This window comes from Ceratotherium simum, chromosome 39, assembly GCF_057802395.1.
Source record: "Ceratotherium simum simum isolate JZ-2026a chromosome 39, ASM5780239v1, whole genome shotgun sequence".
Taxonomy (NCBI): domain Eukaryota; kingdom Metazoa; phylum Chordata; class Mammalia; order Perissodactyla; family Rhinocerotidae; genus Ceratotherium; species Ceratotherium simum.
This window is the reverse complement of record NC_141938.1, coordinates 6208301-6233180: the sequence shown is the minus strand read 5'-3', so window position 1 is coordinate 6233180 and position 24880 is coordinate 6208301. Positions and strand designations below refer to the sequence as shown.

At 56.5% G+C, this 24880-nt stretch overlaps 1 protein-coding gene across 5 annotated transcripts; it reads right to left on the bottom strand.

Moving 5' to 3' along the window:
• Nucleotides 1-3812: 3812 nt before the first annotated feature.
• Nucleotides 3813-24583, bottom strand: TYK2 (tyrosine kinase 2). 5 transcript variants are annotated; one of them, XM_014796955.2, is made up of 25 exons: nucleotides 24383-24581; nucleotides 23457-23547; nucleotides 22693-22904; nucleotides 20019-20142; nucleotides 19760-19907; nucleotides 19244-19407; nucleotides 17101-17467; nucleotides 16449-16655; nucleotides 16210-16367; nucleotides 13766-13874; nucleotides 13491-13680; nucleotides 13300-13403; nucleotides 13036-13218; nucleotides 12871-12958; nucleotides 11991-12118; nucleotides 10959-11094; nucleotides 10722-10876; nucleotides 9858-10008; nucleotides 9337-9434; nucleotides 8826-9018; nucleotides 8325-8443; nucleotides 7785-7957; nucleotides 7449-7566; nucleotides 6184-6294; nucleotides 3813-6101 (listed from the first exon to the last, which is right to left on the bottom strand). In XM_014796955.2, exons 3-25 carry the CDS (start codon nucleotides 22886-22888, stop codon nucleotides 5967-5969), a joined length of 3555 nt encoding a protein of 1184 aa, XP_014652441.1. In that variant the 5' UTR covers nucleotides 22889-22904; nucleotides 23457-23547; nucleotides 24383-24581; the 3' UTR covers nucleotides 3813-5966. The 5 variants fall into 5 exon arrangements, 4 of the variants coding, with proteins under 4 accessions (XP_014652441.1, XP_087281603.1, XP_087281604.1 ...); XM_087425477.1 differs by lacking the exon at nucleotides 3813-6101 and having other exon boundaries at nucleotides 7432-7566; nucleotides 24383-24582; XM_087425478.1 differs by lacking the exons at nucleotides 3813-6101; nucleotides 6184-6294; nucleotides 7785-7957 and having other exon boundaries at nucleotides 7455-7566; nucleotides 24383-24583.
• Nucleotides 24584-24880: the final 297 nt, after the last annotated feature.

The following is a 24880-nucleotide window of genomic DNA, read 5'->3' as shown; positions in this document are numbered from 1 at the left end:
CCAGCTCATCAACTGGGCTTGCAAGGATGACCCATAGGTGACCCTTTTGACGTCCAAGGGCTGAAAACTCCACGCTCAGATCATGCCACCACCACTATTTTGTGAACGTGAAGAGCCACGGAGCTTGACCGCGCTTGCGCAGATCATCAATTACCTCACCTCTCCTCTCCTCCAATCATCTATCTCTGCACTTCAGACAGCCCCGCCCTTCATCCCATAAATTGTGCCCCAAGCCCTGGACTGGGGAGACAGATCTGAGAGCATATGCCCCTATCTCCTTGCAGATCAACCTAGCAATAAAGCTGGTTTCTTTTTCCCAAAGCTGATGCCTTAATAATTGGCTCTTGATGTGCTTCGGGCAAGAGGACCCCAATTTTGTGCGGTAACATAGCCATTAGGAAAATGCAAATTAAAACCACGTGAGATCGCTCTTCACACCTATTAGGATGGCTGCTGTCAAAAAAAAACAACAGAAAAAAAGTGGTCCATCCATTCACCCTTAAAAAGAAATGAAATTCTGACACGTGCTACAACATGGATGAACCTTGAGAACATTATGCTCAGCGAAATAAGCCAGACACAAAAGGACAAATATTCTACTTATATGAAGACACTAGAATAGCAAATTCCTAGAGAAAGTAGACAGTGGTTACCAGGGGCTGAGAGGAGAGGGGAATGGGAAGTTAGTGTCCAGTGGGGACAAATTTTTGTTTGGGAAGATGAAAAAGTTCTGTAAATAATAGTATTGATTACACACATTGTGAATGTTTTTAATGCCACTGAATCATACACTTAAAAATAGTCAAAATGGTAAAATGTATATTATGTATATTTCACCACAGGAAAAAATATGACATCCACCTATTTTGATTTGTATCCAAAATATGAGATGGATTGATGGATGGCAGAGAAATGACAGATACCGCATGATAAGGTAAATTTAGCAATTGGGTGACGGTGGAATTTAGAGATGTTTGCTGTACTATTCTCCCAACTTTTCTATATGTCGGCAATTTTTCAGAGTAAAATGTTGGAAAATAAAATGCATCCCTGATGGATCTGGGTGGCTGTTCATGTCACAACAGGAGGGACAAGCTGACCCTGAGTGTCTCCTGCGGAGAGGGCACAGTGCCCTCTGTGAGTCTTGCCAAAAAATGGAAATTGAACTTGACCATTGGTGGGTCAAGGTGAGGACAGAGGAATGCATTCAAGTCGACCACAAAGATGACGCCACAGTGGAAAAGTCTACGGAACAAACAACCTAGTTTCTTCAACAAGGATGGTGCAAGGAGGAAAAAAAAGAGGAAGAGGAATCCAGAACTTAAAGGAACCCGCCCTCCGCCAAATGCAGTGCGTGGATTGTCTGGATATTTCTTTCTTTTTTTTTTTTTTTGTGAGGAAGATCAGCCCTGAGCTAACATCCATGCCAATCCTCCTCTTTTTGCTGAGGAAGACCAGCTCTGAGCTAACATCTATTGCCAATCCTCCTCCTTTTTTTCCCCCCAAAGCCCCAGTAGATAGTTGTATGTCATAGCTGCACATCCTTCTAGTTGCTGTATGTGGGACGTGGCCTCAGCATGGCTGGAGAAGCAGTGCGTCGGTGCGCGCCTGGGATCCGAACCCGGGCCGCCAGTAGCAGAGCGCGCGCACTTAACCACTAAGCCACAGGCCGGCCCTGGATATTTCTTTGAACAAACTCTAAACAAACACACACCAAATATTTAAGAGACAATTGGGGAAATTGAAACTGAGGCTGCACGATGATGTTGAGGAATTATCATTCAACTTTCTGTGGGCGGTCATGATTTTGTAGTTATTGTTTGTGGTTACATCTTTTCGAGATACTGATGGAAGTTTTGACAAAATGACATATCTGAGATTTGCTTCAAAATGACCCCGTGGCGGGGCGGGGGTGGGGGAGAGTTGAAACAAGACTGGCCACGGGTGTTGCAAACTTGATGCCGCCTGTTGGGTAAGCACAGGTTCATTACATTATTTTCCCTTCTTTTGTATATGCTTTAAATTGTCCATGATTGAGGCCGGCCCCATGGCTTAGCGGTTAAGTGCACGCGCTCCGCTGCTGGCGGCCCGGGTTCAGATCCCGAGCGCGCACCGATGCACCGCTTCTCCGGCCATGCTGAGGCCGCGTCCCTCATACAGCAACTAGGAGGATGTGCAGCTATGACACACAACTATCTACCGGGGCTTTGGAGAGGAAAAAGGGAAAAAAAGGAGGAGGATTGGCAATAGATGTTAGCCCAGGCCCGTCTTCCTCAGCAAAAAGAGGATTAGCATGGATGTTAGCTCAGGGCTGATCTTCCTCACAAATAAATAAATAAACAGTAGCTCCACCAGGGTAAGCCAAGAAAACTTTGGGGAAAAAAAAAAAGAGAGAACTGCCTTATCAAATATCAAAACATATTCTAGGGGCAGTGTATTTTCCCGGTTACCAGGCGAGATCCTAAATGCCATTCCCATTGAGAAGAAGACCGGCTCTGAGCTAACATCTATTGCCAATCCTCCTCCTTTTTTTTTTTTCCCCAAAGCCCCAGTAGATAGTTGCATGTCATAGTTGCACAGCCTTCTAGTTGCTGTATGTGGGACCCGGCCTCAGCATGGCCGGAGAAGTGGTGCATCGGTGCGCGCCCGGGATCCGAACCTGGGCCGCCAGCAGCGGAGCGGGCGCTCTTAACCTCTAAGCCACGGGGCCAGCCCCTCCTGTTAAGAATTTGTCCTACAGATACCCTTGAACGTGGGTGAAATGATGTCCACATGTGGTTACTCACTACAGCAGCATCCTGGGCCTGGCAAAGGATTAGAAATGACAACAGGAACCCCAGCAGGGAATAAAGGCAGATAACACGTCAGCGATGACTACAACGAAATCATAAAATAGAAAAAGAAAACTGTTTGCCTGGATATGTGGGACCGTCTCCAAGACCTATTACGTGGAAAAAATAAATCACAAGGATATAGATGAGAGCTCTATATAGTAGGACATGTTACTATTTTTGCAAAAGATGGGAAAGCATAATGTGTACAGATTTCCTTTTATCTGGGTAAAATGTCTCTGGAAACAAAAACAGGAAACCAGAGGCGACAGTGGTGGCTGATGCACAGCGAGAGACTTTCACTGCCTAAGTCAATAATACGTATCCATGGGCCAGCCTCGTGGCCTAGTGGTTAAGTTCAGTACGCTCTGCTTCGGCGGCCTGGGTTCTGGGGTTTGGATCCCGGGGCCAGACCCACTTGTCAGCCATGTTGTGGTGGCGTCCCATATACAAAATAGAGGAAGATTGGTACAGACGTTAGCTCAGGGCTAATCTTCCTCAAGCAAAAAAAGAGGAGGATTGAGGCCGGCCTGGTGGCATAGTGGTTAACTTCATGTGCTCTGCTTCAGTGGGCTGGTGTTTGCAGGTTCGGATCCTGGGCACAGACCCACATACCGCTTATCGAGCCATGCTGTGGCAGGCGTCCACATATAAAGTAGACGAAGATGGGGACAGATGTTAGCCCAGGGCCAAGCTTCCTCAGCAAAAAACAAAACAAAACAAAACAAAAGATTTGTAATTATAACGAATATTTAATTTTGAAAACTGTTATAAAAAGCAAATGTCACTAGAATAGTGTGGAACTGTCTGGTCAGGAGAGCTGGCAATGAGCAAGATTTCGAGAAGGCTTATGAAAAAGGAAATTATTTAACCGCCTTTCACAACACGGCTAACACACAGCCCATGCCTTTCACAACATGGCTAACACATAGCTCATCTCTAGTACACCTGGCAAGGAGAAACACTTCGGCAAACACCAGATTAACAATAATATCAAATGTTTATTAAGCAATTGTTTGCATGTCTGTCTGCTAAGCATTTGACATAAATGACCTCATTAGTTCTTTCCATTAGTCCTGAGAGGTAGCAAGATGACCGTCCCCAGTTCATAGTTGAGAACTGAGGCCCAGAGAGGGGATGCCACTTGCCTGAGGTCACACAGGAGGGAAAGAGTGAAATTGGCAGGCTTATCTACACAGCACACAGCCCCCCAAATCTTTTGTTGGTATATTTAACGACTGGTTATTTGGCACCTTCTGTGTTCTAGGTGCTGGTCTAATTGCTAGCTGGTCATTTAGACATGAGCAAATGTTTAATTGTTGAATCTGGATCCTTCTGCATTGTCTTGCTCTAGCTGTGGGCCCCAGGTGAGGAGACACTCACTGAAGAAGCGGCAAGGACCACAGCCTTCAGCAGCAGAACAGAGTCATGGGTCACTTAGTGACAGCGAGACATGCATCATTAGGTGCTGCCATCGTTGTGTGAACGTCATAGGGTGTCCTTACACAAACTCAGATGGTACAGCCTACTCCACAGCTAGGCTCTATGGGATCACCGTCGTATATGCGGTCTGCTCATTCACTGGGACGTCGTTATGCGGCGCCTGACTGTATGAGCTTATGGCCAGCTGATGGAAACAGTGAGCCCTGAGGGGATGGGCCAGGTAGGGCAAAAAGATGGGCTTCAAGGGCTCCTTGCTTGTCCTGGGTTCCTTAGGGGCCTGTATCAGGCTCATGATGATGGAAGGTGCATCCCCTCAAAAGTCATACATGGAGGCGAGGGAGGGCAGAAAGGGTAAAGGGGCACGTGTGTATGGTGACAGACACAACTAGACTTTTGGGGGTGAGCACAACGCAGTCTATACAGAAGTTGAAACATAACGATGTACACCTGAAATTTATATGTTATAAACCAATGTGACCTCAATAAAAAAAATTCGCATCTTGAAATCCTAATGCCCGATGTGATGGTATTAGGAGGTGAGCCTTGGGGCCGGCACGGTGGCACAGCGGTTAAGTGCTCGCGCTCCACTGCGGTGGCCCAGGGTTCACAGGTTCGGATCCCGGGTGTGCACTGGCGCACCACTTGTCAAGCCATGTTGTGGTGGTGTCCCATATAAAGTAGAGGAAGATAGGCACGGATGTTAGCCCAGGGCCAGTCTTCCTCAGCAAAAAGAGGAGGATTGGCATGGATGTTAGCTCAGAGCTGATCTTCCTCACCAAAAAAAAAAAAAAAGGAAAGAAAAAAGGAAGTGAGGCTTTGGGAGATGCTTAAGTCAAGAGGCGAGAGGGGGCTGGCCAGTGGCACAAGCAGTTAAGTGCGCGCGCTTTGCTGTGGCGGCCTGGGGTTCGCCGGTTCGGATCCCGGGCGTGCACCGATGCACTGCTTGGCAAGCCATGCTGTGGCGGCGTCCCATATAAAATAGAGGAAGATGGGCACGGATGTTAGCCCAGGGCCAGTCTTCCTCAGCAAAAAGAGGAGGATTGGCAGATGTTAGCACAGGGCTGATCTCCTCACAAAAAAAAGAAAAAAAAGAGGAGCGAGCCCCCATGAATGCAATTAGTGCCCTTATAAAGAGGCTCCAAAGGCTGGCCCTGTGGCAGAGTGGTTAAATTTGGCACGCTCCACTTGGGCAGCCCAGGTTCGCAGGTTCGGATCCGGGGTGCAGACCTACACCACTTGTCAGCCATGCTGTGGAGGCCACCCACATACAAAATAGAGGAAGATTGGCACAGATGTTGGCTCAGGGCGAATCTTCCTCACCAAAAAAAAAAAAAAGAGGCTCCAGAAAGATCCCTCGCCCCCTTCCACCTTGTGAGGACAGAGCGAGAAGGCAGAGGCTATGAACCAGAAACAAGGCCTTCACCAAAACTCGACCATGCTGGCGCCTTGATCTTGGACTTTCCAGCCTCTAGAGCGGAGAGAAATAAACTTCTGTTGTAGATAAATCCCCCAGTCTGTGGTATTGTTACAGCAGCTCAAAGGGACTAGGACAGGACGGTCTGGGGCAGCAGTAAGGCACAGGGAGTGGGGGAGGCCGACCTCTCCCTCTTGGGTTCCCCTTGGGGCGGGGAGCAGGAGGCCCCCTCTGGGGGTCCTGCCTGTTCCAATCCCGCCACACGGCTGCCGGTGGCTTCAGCACACGCTGAACACCGAGGGGGCCTGGCCTCGGTATTTCTCGTGGGCCGTTTTGAGGATGGGTATGAGGTTCTGGAAGGTCGGGCGGAATGAGGCCTTTTCCTCCCAGCAGTTCTTCATGAGGAGATAGATCTGGGGAAGGAGAAACTGGGGTGTGATGGCTGCTCTCTCCATGGTCCAGTGGGGGGGCAGCAGAAAAGACGGGGAGTCTCACCTCACAGGGACACTTCTCCGGCCGCGGCAGCCTCTCCCCTCGTTCCAGCAGCTCCGTGAGCCGCAGCACTGTCATCTGGCCCTGGGTGAGGCCTATGAGCTCGATGAATTTCTACAGAAGAAACAAGACAAGCTCTTTTCAAGAGGCAGGACTGCCTAAGTAGAGGTCAGAAGCTTGGAGACGGACTGCCGGGGTTCTAGTCCCCTCTGGTGCTTCCCAATTGCCTAACTTTGGGCTTAAGATTTCACCTCTCTGGGCCTTAGTTTTCTTCTCTGTAGAATGGGGTGATAGCATCATCTACCACTTGGGTTATTGTGAAAGAAAAACTAATATGCATAGAGCAAGTCTGATTCAGGTGTTTGCTGTTATTATTAAGTCTCTCAGCAAGTTGTTTTTGCCTGCCCAGAATCTTTCTTTCTTTTTTTTTTTTTTTTGCTGAGGAAGATTTGCCCGGAGCTAACATCTGTTGCCAATCTTCCTTTTTTTGCTAAGGAAGATTAGCGCTGAGCTAACATCTGTACCAATCTTCCTCTATTTTGTACGTGGGTTGCTGCCACAGCATGGCTGATGAGTAGTGTAGGTCCAGACCTGGGATCTGAACCCAGGAACCTGGGCCGCAGAAGCGGAGCTGCAGAACTTAACCACTACACAACCAGACGCCCTGAGAATCCTTTTTTTCTTCTTCTTAAAAGGCACTCTGATTGGCTTTAGGAATAAATCCATAACATACTCTTGGCTCCCGCCCCCAGCCCAGGCCTGGCCAATAATTGCAGCTGGTGGCTACACAGTGATTGGCTCCGTGGTGGGCACGTGAACCAAGCTGGGCCAATCAGAGAGTGTCCTGAATTATGCTGGGAAGAAAAGGACCCTTGATCCCCTCAGTTGGGGGGCCACTGTTGCCACAACAGAGGAAAGTCCTGCCACCACAGAGAACAATAGAGCGGAGATGGAGAAAACGGGATTCTTGATGACATCTGAGGGTCCAGATCCAGCCCCGCTCCCAGTCTCCCCTGGAGTCTGCAAACCATGGAATAAGCTGTTCCTATTTGAGTGGGGTTTGTGTCACAGTTAAAGCCCCCTGCAGTGTAAGGGGCCCATTCTACAGATCCGGACGGCGAGGCTCAGGTGGGTTAAGCGCTTGCTGAGGTGGGGGAGATGGGAATTGAATGCATGCCTTTCTAGCTCCTCTAGGACCGGGTGGGGGGACCGGGTGGGGGGACCGGGTGGGGGGACCGGGGTGGCTCTCACCGAGGGGGGGCTCTCACCGAGGGGGGGCTCTGGCTGGAGTCACAGTAGGTCAGCAGCTCATACAGGGTGACCCCAAAGGACCAGACGTCGGATGCATAGTAGAACTTACACTCCCTCAGGCACTCCAGGGCATACCTAGGGGGAGGGGCATTCCGGGCGTGGGGCCAGACCAGTCTGGAGTCCAGACCTTCGGCTTAAGGACCCCTCTGGCCCCAGTTAGGGCCCCATCCGTAAGGGCGGGCAGTTTCACTGGGACCAGGCCCTGTCATCTGAGAACCCAGCATCCGTCTCCTCCACCCTGTCCGCTCCAGGTGACCCTGGCACCCCCCTCCGGCTGCGTCCTGCCCAGTCACCAGAACACGGGGCTGTCCCCATCCTCGCGCACGCGGTAGTACTCGTGGCCTTCAGGCACGGCCTTGGCCAGGCCAAAGTCCCCGATCTTGACCAGCTTGTCATTGTCCAGCAGCACGTTGCGCGCGGCCAGGTCTCTGTGGACGTAGTGCTGCGCGTGCAGATAAGCCATGCCCTGGGGGCGGGGCGCGTCAGGATCAGTGGGGCGGGGCGGGGCACGAGCTGTGGCCAGGACGGCTGGGGGACAGTCAGGTCAGGCTTGCGGGAGCCAGGCGCCAGAGTGGACAGGATGGCAGGTGGGGCGGAGCGAAAGGGAGCAGAGCCGGACAGCAGGGGCGCAGCCACAACAAACGATCCTGGGCAGGGGCGGGCGGATGGCGAGGGGCTGGGCTGCTGGGCGTGGCCAAGCGAACGAAGAGCGTCCCAGTAAGGAGACACTAAGCGAGCTGAGGGAAGGGCCGGGCCAGCAGAGGGGATGAGACAGCTCAGGCCAGGCCAAAGAGGAGGGGGCAGGTCCTGGGAGCAGGGGCGGGCCGGCCCACCTCGCAGATCTGCTGGGCGAAAAGCAGCAGCTGGGCCAGCCCGACGTTGTGCCGGGGCAGGTAGTCTCGGAGGCTGCCCAGGGGCACGTACTCCATGACGAGCTGCACCGACTTCTCGCCTGACGCGGGAGAGGGGCGGCCGGTGCGGGCGGTAGAGGCAGGGGCCGGGGGCCGCCCACCCTGAGCCCTGCCGTCCCCCCACCCCAAGGTGGGGAGGGACGGCCAAGACCCGCCCACACTAGGCCCAGGGCTCAGGTGGGAGGGACCCATCCTGAATCCCGTCCCCAAGAGACGGAGCTGACGGTGGCTCCTGCCCATCCTGGCCCCAGGAGAGCGCCCCCCGGACCGAAAGGAGGCGCCTGGCCGCGCCCACCCCGGCGCCTGCAAACTGTATCCTCTAGCCTGGACTGAGGGGCTCTCATTGGCCAGGCCCTGCTGGCCACGCCCGCCAAGCCACGCCCACGACATAGCCCCACCCACCGTGCCCTAGGCCCCGCCCACCTTGGTCCTCGCAGCAGCCCTTGTACTTGACGATGTGTTCGTGGTAGAGCGTGCGCAGGATGTCGATCTCCCGCCGCCAGCTGGTGCGGAGCTGGGGGTCGCAGTCCGCCTTGAGGGCCTTCACGGCCACCATCTCGCCAGTGCCGTCGTTGGTCGGGTCGTAGCAGTACAGGCTGACCTTGCCGAAGTGACCCTGGCCGGAGCGCGCCGGGTCAGCCCCACCCCCGCTCCCCAGGCCCCGCCTCCAGGCAGGTCTGTTTGGAAAATCCTGGGCCCCACCTACTCCGTGTTGGTGGGTCCCCTTGGAGCTCCCCCTTCAATTCCCCAGGGCCTCCCTTGCAGCTGAGGGTCTTCTGAGCCAGTCCCCACCCACCTCTCGTGAGAACCACCCTTAGACAGGACTTTCCTTAAGACCCAAACTCTTTCCCCCACCAGGCGGCCTTTCTAACCGCCCAGGCCCCGCCCCCGGCTCTCCAGGCCCCGCCCCCGGCTCTCCAGGCCCCGCCCTCACCTCGCCCAGATCCCGGATCTTTTTCAAATAGCGCTTGTGGAAAACAGTGGGGTCTGACACGAGCGAATCCGGGTTCACAGCCAAGACGTCAACAAGATCTGGAAGAGCCACAGTGGGTGAGGCCACACCCTGGCCCTTTCCCCGGCAGGCCCACCCTCGGGGGCCCAGAAAGCGGGCCACTGCTCTCCCAGCATCCGATCCCAGAGATAAGGGAACTTGTTTGGCAACAGCTGGAAAATTCCACTTCTTGTCCAAAATGCAGAGTTGGCAGCATCACAACTAACACCTGGGATGTTCTGAGATTGTGTCAAGCGTACAAACTTTTCAAGGAGAGAAAAAAATATCAAAAACAAAACAATTGCCAGGGTCAAATTCTTCCAAAGAATTTGTGGGTCTCCCCAAGCAAAATATTATGGAGAGCTCCGGGCACCCACGGCGCACACCCTGAGCCTCTGTACAGAGACCTTGGGTGCACCGTGCCTGTGTCAGCAGGGGTCCCAGCACTGGGAGGGGGGGCTCACTTTGGGGCTGCAGCCGAGTGAGGTCACGCAGGATAGTGCGGAAGGACGGCCGCTGGGCGGGCTCGTAGGTCAGGCACGGGCTGGTGAGCGTGGCCAGCTCCGGGCATGAGGGCTCGGGCAGCTGGTGCTGCGTCTGGTAGAAGCGCTCTTTCTGTGAGGGAGGGGACCTGAAAGTCAGTGCATCCCCTGCCAGTCCCCCCCACCAAGAGGCAGCCAAGCCCCCAGAGCAGCAAGGCTGGATGGCCCAGATCCTTGTTCTTATTGTTCCCGTTTCACAGATGACACAGCTGAGCCCCGGTGAAGGGAAACCGACTTGCCCGCCACCACAGAGCCAGGACTTAAACCCAAGTCAAGCAGATTCTGCTGCCCTGGAGCATCTCACACGTGGCCCTTCCAGCCCTGGCTTCCACCTGCCTCTGCTCCCAGAAGTTCCTGCCGACTGCAGCTCCCTGAATGCACACAAGCCTCTGGGCCTTTGCACATGCTGTGCCCTCCGCCTAGGCTGCCCTTCCTAGCCTGGGTCACTGGGGTATTTCTGCACTTGGATTAAAACCTCCTCTGGGAAGCTTTGCCTGACTCCACAACTGGGCCAGGGGTGTCCTCTGGGACCCCCACCCCCACAGCCTGTGTTTCCCCCATCACTGCCCTGGTCACTCTGCCTAAAAGGGAAGCATGTCACTTACTTGCTGTGTGCCACACACCCTTATGAGGTCATGACTACAGTTAATCCCAACTGACAGATGACCTGGAGCCCCAGAGATGACATGACATGTGAAGCCACACGGCCAGAGGGTAGGCAGGTCTGGTCTCCTGGCAGGCGCCCATCCCCTTTGTGGGAAGGGACCAGGGGTTCCCCGGATGTACCTCGAAGGGGCCACGGCCCTGCAGGGGAGCCTCGCCATCGAAGCAGATCTCCAGGAGGGTGGCACCAAAACCCCACTTGTCAGCCGCCGTGCTTAGGCTGTTGGCTCCGCCGGACAGGCACTCGGGGGCCATCCAGGGGATCCGCTCCACCCGCTCTGGGGGCCAGGGTCAGAGGTCACTGAGGGTGAAAGGAGTGGGGGTAGCCCAGCCCCATGCCCAGCCCCACGGGGTCCTCACCCTCCCTGGAGAGGGCACCCAGGCCCACGCCGGGGTCACTCAGTTTGATGAAGGGGCTGGTGCCCTCCGCTAGCCCCAGCCGTGCCAGCAGGATATTCCGGCCACACACATTACCATGAACCAGGCTCTTGTCTTCCTGGGGGGATGGGGGGGTGGAGAGGGGGCGTGGCCACTGGGGGCTGTGGACCACGCCCCCACCCCATCCCATGTGGTCCCCGTGGGGACAGCCCATGTGAAAAAGACAATCATGGTCATTATGGGGATCCCAAAACACTGTCATCGTGACTGGGCAGCACTAGGTGCCCAGTGGGTCCTTCCTGTTCTCCCAGAGCTGGTGGTCCAGGCTCCTGGCCAGGGACAGAAGGCCAGAGGACCCCACTGCTGTCCTCAAACCCAGGCCAGGCACGCTGCTTCCCGAGGGCCTTTGCACTGGCTGTTCCCTCTACCTGGAATGTGGTTGCCCCAGACACCATCCTGGCTCCCTCCCTCACCTCCAGGTCACCTTAGTGAGGCCTTCCCCAACCCATCAATTTAAAGCTTTATCTTCTCCCCAAACCAGCAACTCCTTATCTCTGCCACTTTTTCCCCATAGTTCTTACTCCTTTCTAACCTATTACATAATGGACTTAATTATTCTTTCTCGCTTGTCCCTCCCAACTGAAATGCCACCTCCCCAGGGACAGAGACCTCTGGCTGTTTTTCTCTGTTGTGTCCCCAGGGCCTAGGACAGAGCCTGGAACACAGGGGGTGCTCTGGAAACTGGGGTGACTGGACCAGAAAGGGCTGGGGATAAACAGCAAGAGAGAGGGACAGAGGTGACCGAGGCCAGGCCACACGGGGCCTCGGACACCAGGATGAGTGAGGTATTCTCAGGGGAGGTGGGAGCCACAGCTGGGTGTGAGCAGAGGAGGTTCATGGAAAGATCCCCCGGGGCCAGTGAGTGGATTGAGGGATGTGTCGGGACCTCAACACACAATGCTGAGGCCGCCCTGGCCCTCCCCATGACCCAGGCCCCGCCCACAGGCCACATACCAGGTAGCTGAGGGCGCTGGCCAGCTGCTGGGCCACTGCCACCTTCCAGGCCAGGGGCACGTGGCCCCTCTCGCGCCGCAGCCACACATCCAGCGGCCCGTGCTCCACGTACTCCGTCACCATGATGTCTGCAAAGGCCCAGCCGCTGCAGGGGCCGCCCACCTGCTCCACCCCCCAGGGCGCCGGGGCAAGACGTGGGGGCTGGGACCGTGTCAGGGCAGGGGTGTGTGGGGAGGGCTCGGGAGTGACTCCACGGAGAGGAGAAATGCAGGACCGAGCGCAGGCTGAGGTGGGTGCGGGGGGAGGCAGATGGGAATGGTGGCATCTGGGTCCAGGGTAGACGCTGGGGCGTGAGTGACGTTCGGATCTCACAGGGTTGGGGTGCTCGTGGAGCGGGCAGCAGGGGGGGTCGGCGTGTGGGCCAGTGTGGGGGCACAGCAGGAGAGATGGACACCGGGGGTTGAGGGCGGCGGGGCTGCGGGCTGGCTGGGGTTGCCCTTACAAGGAGTTTGGAGGTGCACGCAGAGCAGGGGTAGAGCTTGGGGTAGAGCAGGGACTGAGGTCTGGGAGGACTGGGGTGCCCACCAGGGCTGGGGTCTGCGTGGGGTCACGGTGCCGAGGGGGTCAGAGGGCAGATGGGGGCTGGGTTAGATGGAGCTTAGCATGCAGTTAGGGTGTAGGCGGAGAGTTGGGGTGCAGCCAGGGATCTGGGGTGCAGGTGAGGGTCCAGCTGTAGTCAGGGGCTGGGGTACAGGTCGAGGACAGTAGTCACAAACTGGGGGGCAGTCAGGGGTCAGGGTCTAAGTCAGGTTGAGGGTCGGGTATCAGTGGGGGTCGGCCTGTCAACGGGGGTCGGGGGGATGTGGCAGGGCCCACTCACTCTCGGAGCCGTGCACGCAGACGCCGTGCACGAAGGCCAGATGCACGTGCGAGACCTGGCTCATGAGGCTGGCCGTCTCGTAGAAGGCCTGTGGGGACGGGGCAGGTCAGGTGGCCGCAGACCCTGAGCCCTCACCCCGCGCGTGCCCGGGCCGCGCCCACTCACCAGGGCGATGTCATGGTGACTGGGGTCCAGCACCTTGAGGACCACTCGCAGCTGCTGGCCGCGGCCCCCACCGGGCGTGGGGGGGTCCCCGTCGTCCGCCTTGTCCTCCTCGGGGCCCGCGCCCCCCACTCGCAAGAGGCCCTCATACACGTTGGTCCTTGTGCCTTGGCCCAAATGGCACAGCTGCGGGGACGCGCAGGGGTCAGCTCTGCGACGACAGCTCCAGGCCGGCCTCCCCGCAGCCCCCGGGGCCCCGCCCCACACCTGGGTGACGTCGTCCTGGCAGATGCGGTGGAAGCTGAGCTGGCTGAGGTTGAGCAGCCGGGAGCTGGCCCGCGGCCCCCGCATGATGAGGAGGTTGGAGATCTCTGGGGGCGGGAGTGACGTCACGAGGGCTGGCGGGGGGTGGGGGGGACGCCGGCCCGCCCCGGCTCGCCCCGCCCCCAGCCTCGTACCTCCCGGCCGCGGCAGGCAGCAGCGGCGCAGGCAGAAGCAGGCGTCGCCGGCGCGCAGGGAGCAGCCCTGCAGGGCGGCCCGCAGCTCCCGCACGCTGGCGAAGGACCGGCCCCAACCCTCCAGCGTGAAGGTCCCGGCCAGCAGCTCGATGGGGAACTTGCGCAGGCGCAGGCCCGTCGCGCCGGGGGCCTGCGGAGGGGGGCGGGGGGCGCTGAGCAGGGGTCCAGGCAGGGAGCGCGCCCAGCCCCAGCCCGGGACCCCCGCCCCGGGCCACCTGGTCACGCTGGGCCACCGTGAGGATGAGGCGGTTGAGGTGGCTGATGCTCCAGTGGATGAGGTAGAGGCCCTCCTCCGGCCGCAGCTTGGCCAGCACGAATGGCTCCCTGGGGCCGGGGGGACAAGGGGACACTGCTGGGCCCACACCTGGCAACAGGGACACGCAACACCTGCGCAGAGGGGCACCCTCCCAGCTGAGACAAATGTCAGACGCAGACGATTATGTGGGGACGCTGTGTCTGCACACACACGGATGTAACACTGTCACGCACGTGAAAACTCAGAGACACAGGTGCCAGAGCAGACACACACTCGTGCATAACGACTGTCAGACACCGTCGCTGACAGTGACACACACAGAGACAGGAAACAGGTGTCAGATGCCCAATGGGCACAGACCCAGCCACGGACAGAGCCACTCACGATGGATGGTCTGTCACACACCCAAGGACGATGATCAGACACACAAACGCGTACTCGGTGAACGTGGAAGCACAGAAGCGTTGACACCCCAGACCCAGAGGTGACAACCGTCATGAGCACAAACAGGCACTTCAAGGTGACAGCCTTGTGAGCCCACACAGCTACACATGTGGTGGCTCTCATGCTGTTACGGCCTGAATGCTGTGTCCCCCTCAAATTCACACGCTGAAGCCCTAGCCCCCAAGGTGATGGTGTGAGGAGGTGGGGCCTCTGGGAGGTGATTAGGTGATGAGGGTGGGGCCCTCATAGATGGGATTAGTGCTTTTAGAAAAGGGACCCCAGAGATCTCCCTCGCCCCTTCTTTTTTTTTTTTTTTAAATTTTATTTATTTATTTTTTCCCCCAAAGCCCCAGTAGATAGTTCTATGTCATAGCTGCACATCCTTCCAGTTGCTGTATGTGGGACGCGGCCTCAGCATGGCCAGAGAAGCGGTGCGTCGGTGCGCGCCCGGGATGCGAACCCGGGCCGCCAGCAGCCGAGCGCGCGCACTTAACCGCCAAGCCACGAGGCCAGCCCTCCCTCGCCCCTTCTGCCATGTGAGGACACAGTGGCAAGACAGCCCTCTATGCACGAGGAGGCAGGCCCTCACCAGACACCAGATCTGCCAGTACCTTGAACTTGGACTTGCAGCCTCCAGAACTGCGAGAAATGAATGTCTGTTGTTGCTAAGCCACCCAGGCTGTGCTATTCTGTCACAGCAGCTCGAAAGAACCAAGACACATGCTGATGTGGCCCTGAGGGCCCTGTTTGGGTGGCACACCCCAGCCATGACCAGAGACACAGCCACAGCCTTTTCGAGCTGAAATGGCCACTTTGCCCTCCTGTGGTGAAGGGACTAGGCTCATAGGGGTCAGACCTCTTAGACACCGCCAGGGGCCAATCCCAGTGTCACAGGTAGGACAGGGGACACCCAGGCACAGGGCCCATGGCCAGACAAGCTGACAGTCCCCACCTCTGACCCGGCAGCGGCAGGATGGCCACATGCGCATTTGATGAGCACATAAACACTGACAGCTCACATTCTCAGCCAAACGGAATCCAAACGGAACTGCTCAGACAGTGACCCTCAAATACGAGGACAGACCCACACCTGCAGGGGTGTAACCTCCCCACAGACATCTGGATGGCCACCAGCATTTATGCCCCACAAGAACCACCCATCCTGTCACGTGCAAAAACACGACATGATAATTTTAAATGCGGTCACTGGAGCAGTGACACAGCTGCACGCCGCGTGGGCTATTAAACATCCAGACAGGGCCTGCCCCATGGCTTAGCGGTTAAGTGCGCGCGCTCTGCTGCTGGCGGCCCGGGTTCGGATCCCGGGCGCGCACCGACGCACCACTTCTCCTGCCAGGCTGAGGCCGCGTCCCACATACAGCTCTAGAAGGATGTGCAGCTATGACATACAACTATCTACTGGGGCTTTGGGGGAAAAAATAAATAAATAAAATTATTAAAAAAAAAAAACCATCCAGACAGGCATGGTGACAGTCTCAAACCCAGGGACGTTCAGTATGATATGCTGCCCATAGCATCACAGGCGCCCTCATTCCCCGCATAACCCCTGGTGTGCACACTCACAAGCATGCTCACACTTTCACATGTGCACTTATACCTGTGCACACACGGGTGAAGACATACATGCACGTATACACTCACACACGTGCACACCGACACGAATGCACGCACAATGTGCTATGCATGAATACTTGCACACACATGCACACCGACTAATGCTTGCACACGTGTGTGCTCACACATGCACACACAGGTACACACTAAGACATGAATGCTTGCACACACACAGTGCACACACACACACGTACACACGCTAAGACAAGAATGCGCACAAACGTGCACACACCTCATTCAAGCCCCACGGCCTCCAGAGCTCACGGTCTAGCTGGCAGCCACCCCCTCGGCCAGTGCCACCCGCCTGCCCTCCCTGGCGCTCACAGCAGAGGCCCGTGGATCCCGTCCTGGATGCTCATCACCAGCCGTGGAGGAGCCACCTCGTGGCACAGGTAGTGGCTCGAGTCAGCCGTCAGGCGGAAATAGCCATCCACCAGCGACACCAATGACAGGGCCACGGCCCGGGAAGGCAGGGTCAGCTCCTGCGGGCCGGGGGGCATGTCAGGAGGGCAACGCAGGCCGGAAGCGCCCCCCCACCCCCAGCTCCCAGCCCCGGGCCCCACCAGGCATCTGTTGTCCTGACAGTGGATGCTGACGTGGCGTTCCTTCAGCACCACGTGGGTGATGTCCTGGAAGTCACAGAAGTAGGTCCACGGAGCCTCCCGCGGCCTGTCTGCTGGCTGGTCGCCCACCTCTTGGGCCTTGGCTTTCTTCCCGGATGGGGCAGCATGGGGATTCCTGTTGCTGTCACCACCACCGCCACCGGGACCCTGGAAACCAGCATGTGGGGTGAGTGGATGGAGCAGGGCCATGCCTGTTTCGAGCCCCCCCACATTCACCCTGGGGAGAGGTGGGAGCTGGTGGGACTGGGCAACCTCCTCAGGCATCCCCCCTGAGTCCTGGTGTCATAGGTGAGATATGAGACCCACACCCAAGAGATACACATGCCGGAAGCCGGAACCTCGGGGAGGCAGGAAGAGGATCTGAGATGCCAGACAAAGGAGTTCCCCAAAGATGCAGACCCCGGAAATTAGGACCCCATGGGGCAGGCAGACAGAGGATGTTCCCCAAGAAACAGACCCAGGGGACAGACAGACGCCCCAGAGCCACGTGGGGAAAGGGCTCAGCACAGCCACCCTCAGAGGCCGAGGGTGAGCAGGAGCCCCCCGCCCAGCCCTACCTGGACCCCCAGAGGGGAAGAGGCACCCCGCTCACCTCTGTCTGTACCGGCCGCCACTGGATGCCGCCGGTGCCTGTCACTAGCACCTCATGGGAGGGGGGTCCGGCCGCAGCCTCGGGCCCGGGCTCCGGAGGGTCCTGCCCGCTGTCCCGGATGTAGCAGGGCGCCCCCTCGGCCTGGGCCAGCAGCTCCAGGTGGCACGCGGGCACGCGCTCCGTGCCGAAGCGCGGCGCCAGGCGCTCGAGCGTGGCCAGGTACTTGACCATGATGACCTGCTGGGACAGGCGGCCGGGCTGGAAGGCCCGCAGGAACCTGCGGAAGATGCTGCGCAGGCGCAGCCGCGTCAGCGCGTTGTGCTGCCGGATCTGCAGCCGGAAGGAGCGCGGGATGCAGTCCTGGAAGCTGCGGGGACCACGGGGGGCCGGTCAGAGCCTGGGCGCGGGGAGGGGGCAGAGCCTGGGGGCGGGGGCGGCCGGGCAGAGCCTGGGGGCGGGGGCGGCCGGGCAGAGCCTGGGGGGCGGGGGGCGCGGGGGGGGGCAGAGCCTGGGGGGCGGGGGGCGGCCGGGCAGAGCCTGGGCGGCGGGGCCCGGCCGGGTGACGCGGGGCAAGTGGCTTAACCTCTCTGAACCTCAGCTGCCCCGTCTAGAAAACAGCCAGGCTGTTCTGAGGGTGGAAGAGAGAACAGGATAAAGGGCCAGAATGTTCTATACAGCGAGGCCAGGTGGAGTCAGGGCCCAGGGCCCAGACCTCTGGAGGAGACTGTGGGGCTGAAATCCCAGCTCTTGGGCGACTTCCTTAAGCTCTAAAGGGCTCCGTCTTCTCATCTGCGAAATGGGATCAAACAGTACCCACCTCTAGAGCCGATGAGAATGTTAGGACCAACGACTGGCACATAATAAGGACGAGCGTCGGGTGTTATTGTGACGGGAGAAGTTGCTATTGTTTTTATCATTGATATTATGACTATCAATAAAAGGGAGGCCCCTCTGCTCCTTACAAAGCCCTACCCCCTGCCCCATCCCCCCATCACCTGGCCTGCCCCCAACCCACCGAGATCACGGGGTTTTCCAGCCTCGGTCTCCATGTCCCAAGCCTTCACTCCCATCCCTTGACCAGAGGGATCCTGTGGCTGCCTCCTGCCCTCACTTCCAAGCCTTCCAAGGCTCCCTAGTGCCCTCAGGAAAAGGCCCCCCAATTAGTGCATAGCCCACTCCTGTACTTGTGTAATTGCATTCCAAGTTCAGCTCCCTGGAAACAGGCCTTTGCCACCTTCTGCCTCTGGGCCTTTGGACATGCTGTTCCCTCTGCCTAGAACGCTTGCTGGATAAAGCCGACTCAACCTCAGGTCTCAGCAGCAATGGCACCACCCCCGGATAGCGTTCTCTGATCTCCAGGCTGGATAGGGTGCCTTCTCTGGGCTTCCCAGCACCCTGGGCTCTAGTCCTCCAGAGTGATAACACGACAGGGACTGAAAAATACATGCTTTAAGAAGAACCACTGGTCCTGAAAGACCCAGCTTTCCTGATGCCTCCTCCAGGCAGTGTGCCCTGATTGCCCCAGCCCTCACTGCAATGGAGGTGAGCATAGCTGGCTCCTAGCAACCCAGACTCCAGCGTCCTTCCCTCAAATTCTCAGGAGTCCTCCAAGCTCACCCCGCTCTAGCACACTTCCTCCAACATATCAGGCGGCCCCAGGGCTTTTCCACTGGCTGTGCTCTCTATACAGAACGCTCTTCTCCCAGATGCCCATGTGGCTCCCTCCTTCGCTTCCTTCACATCTTTGCATTTGAATGTCAACTCTCAGTGAGGAATTCCCTGACTCCCCAGTGTTAAATTGTACGCCCCTTGCTCCCTGACACTCCCCTTCCTCCTCTTCCTGCTGAACTTCTCTCCATTGCATTTATCAGCACCTAAAACACTGAACCTTTTACTTTTGTATTTTGTTTACTGCCTGTCTCTTTCACCCCATGTGAGCTCCAGGAGGGCAGAGATTTGTGTCTGACTTGTTCATTGCTGTGTCCTCAACACCCAGAACTAGTGCCAGCATACAGTAGGTGCTCAATAAATGCTTGTGGCGTGAATGAAGGCGTGGCAGTATGCAAGGTCGACCCTGGCCCCCAGATGCTCAGACACTTCCATCCACCTATGCAGTGTCCCCGCCCCCCCCATTCCCAGACACCTGATCTTCTTGGCCACCTTCTCCACGGGGACACCACGGCGGAGAGCGAGGTGGCAGAGGTGCAGGAAGGCCATGCCCAGACTCTCATTCTTGAAGTGGTGGATCTCCTCCTCGCTCGACAGCTCCCACAGTGATGCCACATCGTTCACAAACTCATGCTTGCCCTGGGGATGAGGGAATCGGGCAGAAAACGAGGCATGAGAACCTGTTCATCCCCCAGCTTCTGGCTGCTTTGGGGAGGCGAGAGAACCCCCATTTTCTGGAAAGGCCAAATATGCAGCATTCATGCCTCCTCTGCCCAACCTTGTGCCTGTGGCAGACATCACTAATCGATCACAGCAGTCTTTCCCGGGCAATCCTAAGAGTCTGAGAACCCTTTGGTTCAGGCAGCCAAAGGATCCCAGATGAAATGAGTTGAAACCTATTAGCTAGAGTGAACTGGGGAGGCAAGGGGGGGCTCCTCAACTGTCTCCAAGTCCCCCACAAATAGTCCTGCCTCCCCAGCCCTGCTCACACCTGCTCAAAGAGATATTCAAAGGAGGCTGAGTCTAGGAGTTGCATCCCCTGCTCTGCCTGTTCCGAGGGGGCCTCAGCCCCCGGGGGCCCGCAGCGGTACACGGCCGGCTCCTGAGGGTTCATGCCATGCCAGTTCCGGAAATAAAACCTGTGGGAAGGGAGGGGGCGCAGCTGGGCTTAGCAGCTCCAGGAAGATGGGGCGTAGGGGAGGGAGGGGGCAGAACAAAAGGGGCCCAGTTTTCCAAGGGCCTTCGCCCACCTCATGCGGAAGTGCAGTGTCAGGCTCGTGTCTCTTGAGACCTCCAGGATGTGGTTTGGAGGCAGCCAGACCTGGGCCTGGGCATCAAAGAGGGCGAAGAGATTGAAGCACGGTGGAGTTATGCCTGGAACGGGGGAGAAATGAGGTCAGGGGTCAGCCTCTGCTGCCACAGCCCGTGAACCCTCCAGACCTGCCGTCACAAGCCCTCCCTGGGGCTCCTCCCCTGCTGACAGGGGCAATGCAATATGCTGACTGTGCTGAGGCCTCAAAGGAGACTACATTTCCCAGCATCCCTTGCAGCTAGGATGCTGCCATTGGACCAGTTTCTGGCCAATGGGATGTGGGGAGAAGGGATGCGCATTTTCCCAGGCCTGGAAATAAACCCTCCTGCCATCTTCCCTGCCCCAGGGATGCTGGAGACTCCTCTTGCCTGGTGGTGAAACTTACAAAATAGAAATGAACCATCTGACGGGCATTAGATTTTAGGTAAACCTGCATTGTCTTAACTCAGGAAAATTTGAGGGGCTGCTTGTTACTGCAGCAAAACCTATCATAGACTGACTAATACATCTTTACAAACACACTTTGCCTGATTTCTCTCTGAACTCCAGCCCTGAAGAAATATCCCAGCACCTCCTGGCTGTCTCTCCCTGGACATCACAAGCCCCCTTAGATGTGCCTTCTTCCACACAGATCTCATCTGGGGTCCCCAAACTTGCCCCTCCTCTGCCCAGTTCTTTAAGCAAGGACCTGGTCCTTGTCCTCAACTCCTCCCACCCCCGCCACATCAGATCGAGCATAAGTCCTGCTCTCCCCGCATCCTCCATCTCTCTGGGACCCACGCACTTCCTTTAAAGCTAAAGCCCAGGCCTACTCCAGCCTCCAGCCTCGCCATCATTCCCCACACTGGCCACCCAAGGTGCCATTTTTATACACGTCGCTTAAAAATTTTATCAAAAATAGTCCATTTGGAATAATTTATCATCACCTAACTACTAGCTGCCAGATAAAGAAATAAAATTTGGCAAGTGAATGGAAGCCCCCTCCTACATCCACCTCCTTACCCCTCCCACGAAGCGCTAACCACACTCCTGAACTAGAGTTTATCATTTTCATATCCTCCATGACCCAGTCTTGAATGTTATAAACTCTAAACACAGTATTAGATTATGTGTCCATCTGCAATTTGCTTTTTCATGCTACAATAGCTTTTAATAGATTTTACATGTGATATATGTAACTTTGGTTAAATTCCTTTTTACTGGCTGAATAGTATTCCAGTGTTCCACCATATTGCAATTTATTTGTGCGTTCTCCTGTAGAAGGACCTCAAAATGGTCTCCTCTTTTTCACTAAGATAAGTGAGGCAGCTCTGAACGTTCTCATGTGTCTCCTGGGGCACCTGAGCTAAGTGTCTGTAGAGTGCATATCTAGAAGTGGAACTGTGTGGCCTCAGAGAATGTATATTTCAACTGTGTTAGATGATGCCAAATTGCTCTCTAAAGTTGCTGTATCCAAGTGTACCGCCTCCTGCAGAAGGAGAATGCCTCCCTGAGAGACAACTTTCTGAAGAACCAATCTGACTATTTTACTCTCTCACTTGAACCTTGCATGGCTCCCCATTGCCCCCTGAGAAAGCCCAACCCCCTCGGCACAGAATAAGTGTGACCTGGACTTTGACAATTATGTTCTGGTTTTAATTCCTACTTCCTCTACCAAATTCCTCAAACGAACTCTCCAGTTACTCTGGAGGTCTTTTGCTTCCTCAAAGAGATCAAATTCTCTGGGCCCTCTGCCAGGCATGTGTCGCGTCACTCAGCAAACCTGTCTGACTTCTTTAACGGTCAGCCCTCGGTGGGAAAATACAAGGCATGCAGAAATCCACCAGAAGGCCTCCAGCCACTTTTAGCGGGGGGGCATCTGAGAGGCCTTCCTGGAGGAAGGGGCTGTAAGTGAAGTCCCCTTGGAGAGACCTTCTCCTCCTCTGGCAGAAGACATCACACTTTGAGCACATTACTGCAGGATCTCTTAGCTATTCCCTGGTTTTCTACTGCCTTCAGTAGAAAGTCTAAACTCTGATCTCCTCCCTCTGGCATTGAAGGCACTGTAAGATCTGACCCTGGCTGACCTCTCCCCCATCATCTGCCACCTGGAGGTCACCTGCACCCTGGTCTCCCTGCTCCCGCCCTCACCTGCCACAATCTGTTCCCCTCACGGCCGCCAGACAGTACCTGTGACACCTGAGTCCAGTCATGTCCTTTGTGGCTCCTGCCTCACTTGGAGTAAAATCCAAAGTCCTCCCTCAGGCCCTGAACGACCTGTGCTGTCACCTCGCCTACTCCATGCTCCCCTTCACTCACTCCGCCAGCCTCCTCACTGTTGCTGGCAAATTCCCACCTCAGGGCCTTTGCACGTGCTGTTCCCTCTGCCTGGTCCCATCTTTCTCCAGATATCCCTGTGGCTCCCTCCCTTATCTCCCTAAGTTTTTAATGTTTTGCCATCTTCTCTGGCCTCCTATACGGTTTTCTTATTTATTGTGTTTCTGGCTGATTTTCCTATTGGAATATCACTTCCACAAAGGTGCTCACTCAGTGTCTGCTGAATGAACAAGCAGGCGGCTGAACGGATGGGCCCCTGCTGCTGCCAGCACCCCAACCCCTGCCACGGGACTCACCGACTTTGTGTGCAACGTGGATGCAGACCTCCTCCGCGGTCAGCGTGGCCTCGCTGAAGGTGACCCAGGGCTCCCCGCCGCCGGGGCCAGCCCAGTGCAGAAGTACCTTCAGGCCTCCGCTGGTGGCCACGAGCTGAGTTCCATCCCCATCGGGCTGGCTGCCCTTGGTGGTGGCCCGCCAATGGCACAGAGGCATGCTCTTGACAGCTGGCCTGGCCAGGAAGGGACAGCCCGTCAGCCCCAGGCCTCGGGCTGGAGGGTCCTTTAGCACCTCAACCTCCTGCCTGTCCAGACTGAGGCCCGAGGGGAAGATTCTGGACCCCCCTTGCTGTACAACCTTAGGCACCCAATTCTCCCTGAGCCTCAGTTTCCACATGGAGTTTGATGGAGTTGGGGTATGCGTCCCCGTTATCAGATCCATTACCAACAGTAACAACAAAGCCCCGTTTACTGGACAAATTTGCACCAATATAAAAATCTGCTCTGGGCCGGCCCCGTGGCTTAGCGGTTAAGTGAGCGCGCTCCGCTGCTGCGGCCCGGGTTCGGATCCCGGGCGCGCACTGACGCACTGCTTCTCCGGCCATGCTGAGGCCGCATCCCACATACAGCAACTAGAAGGATGTGCAGCTATGACATACAACTATCTACTGGGACTTTGGGGGAAAAAATAAATAAATAAAATTAAAAAAAAAAATACTTTATAAAAATCTGCTCTGAACCCAGCTTCGCAAAATAACCAGGCAGGCAACTATGGTCAAACAGACCTGGGGGCGAATCCCGGCTCTCCCTGTGTCAACTCAGGCAGGTCACTTGGCCACACTGGGCCTCAGTTTCCCCATCTGGAAAATGGAGATGCTGCAAGTGTCGCCATGAAGAGATGGTTGTAACATTTCAGTGCGGTTCAGTATGTTACATGTTCAGCACAGACGTTGAAACAGGCATGAAAAAACAAGTATGACAAGCAAAGCAAGAATCAAATTATTATTATTCATAAGATTATTATTCATAAGATTATTATTATTCATCAAATCATTCATCACCCTGATTTTCTCATTCAGGCCGAGATTCCTGCCTCCCACATCCACCCCCACACGTGACCCCAGTCGCGGCTGACTCCCCCGAGCTGGGCAAGGGTTGTGTTTTGCTCTCTCCCCCACAGTCCAGCTCTGGGACTTTTCCAGAGCCAGGCCCAGGCCCAGGCCTCCTGCGGTCCCCGGCATCTCCAGGGAGGAGCTGTCTGGGATTCCACCGATGTTACTGCACTAAGACAAACAGTGAGGGAAGAGGAGACTGTTGCAATAGCACAGGATCGGATTTCTCAGGAATCAGCTCCTCTCTGAGCCTGTTTCCCCATCTGGAAAATGGGGCTATGGCAATCTCTCCCTCAAAGGGTGTTGGGAGGATTCAATGAGATGAGGCAGGGAAAGGGATCGGGACAGGGCCTGGTATGCAGTAAGCGCTCGATAAATGTCCACTATTATTATCTATTAACGTTTAAGACAAGATCCTGGGGATAGTGCTTTTTGGGTGCCCATTTCCTCCTTCCTCGTTCCCACGGGGCCCAGATCCAGCTTTGAAAATGGGGTTAGGGTGAGATCTGCACCTGGAAAGGCTGCACCCCACACACCCGCAAACCTCCAAACCCAGTTGGCAGGGGCTGGCAGGGGTGGGGACCGCGATGTGCACCCACCCGGCATCCACGAGTCCTGAGGGTGCTTCGATCCACTTCTTGCCAAGCGCAGCCAGTCCCGCGCCTCCGGCCGGCCGCATTCTTCCTGACGAGTCCCGGGTGCGCCCCTTCCGTGCCGCGCTCCAGACTCACCCGTTCCCGGGGCCTCCGGCTCGAACCCGCGGCACCCCGCCGCAGCCGCCGTCTGACAGCCGCCGAGACGCCGCCTCCCATTGGCGGCCTGAAACGGGCACTCTCATTGGCCAGCTCCCTGTAACTATTTGTCCTCTCGCGGCAACAGCTGCGCTCCTATTGGTCTCCGGCTTCACTGTCTCGCTGAAACGCGATTGGCTGGGCCGGCACCCGGATGCGCCGCCGCGTCAGCGATTGGCTGCCGCGGGGTGGGCGGAGACGCGGAAGAAGGAGGCCCGCACGCGTGGGCGGGAGAGCGTAGTCCGCCCTCGGTGCCGCAGCTCCGGTTACCCGCGCAGTCGGTGGTCCCAAGTCAGGCTTCCGGAG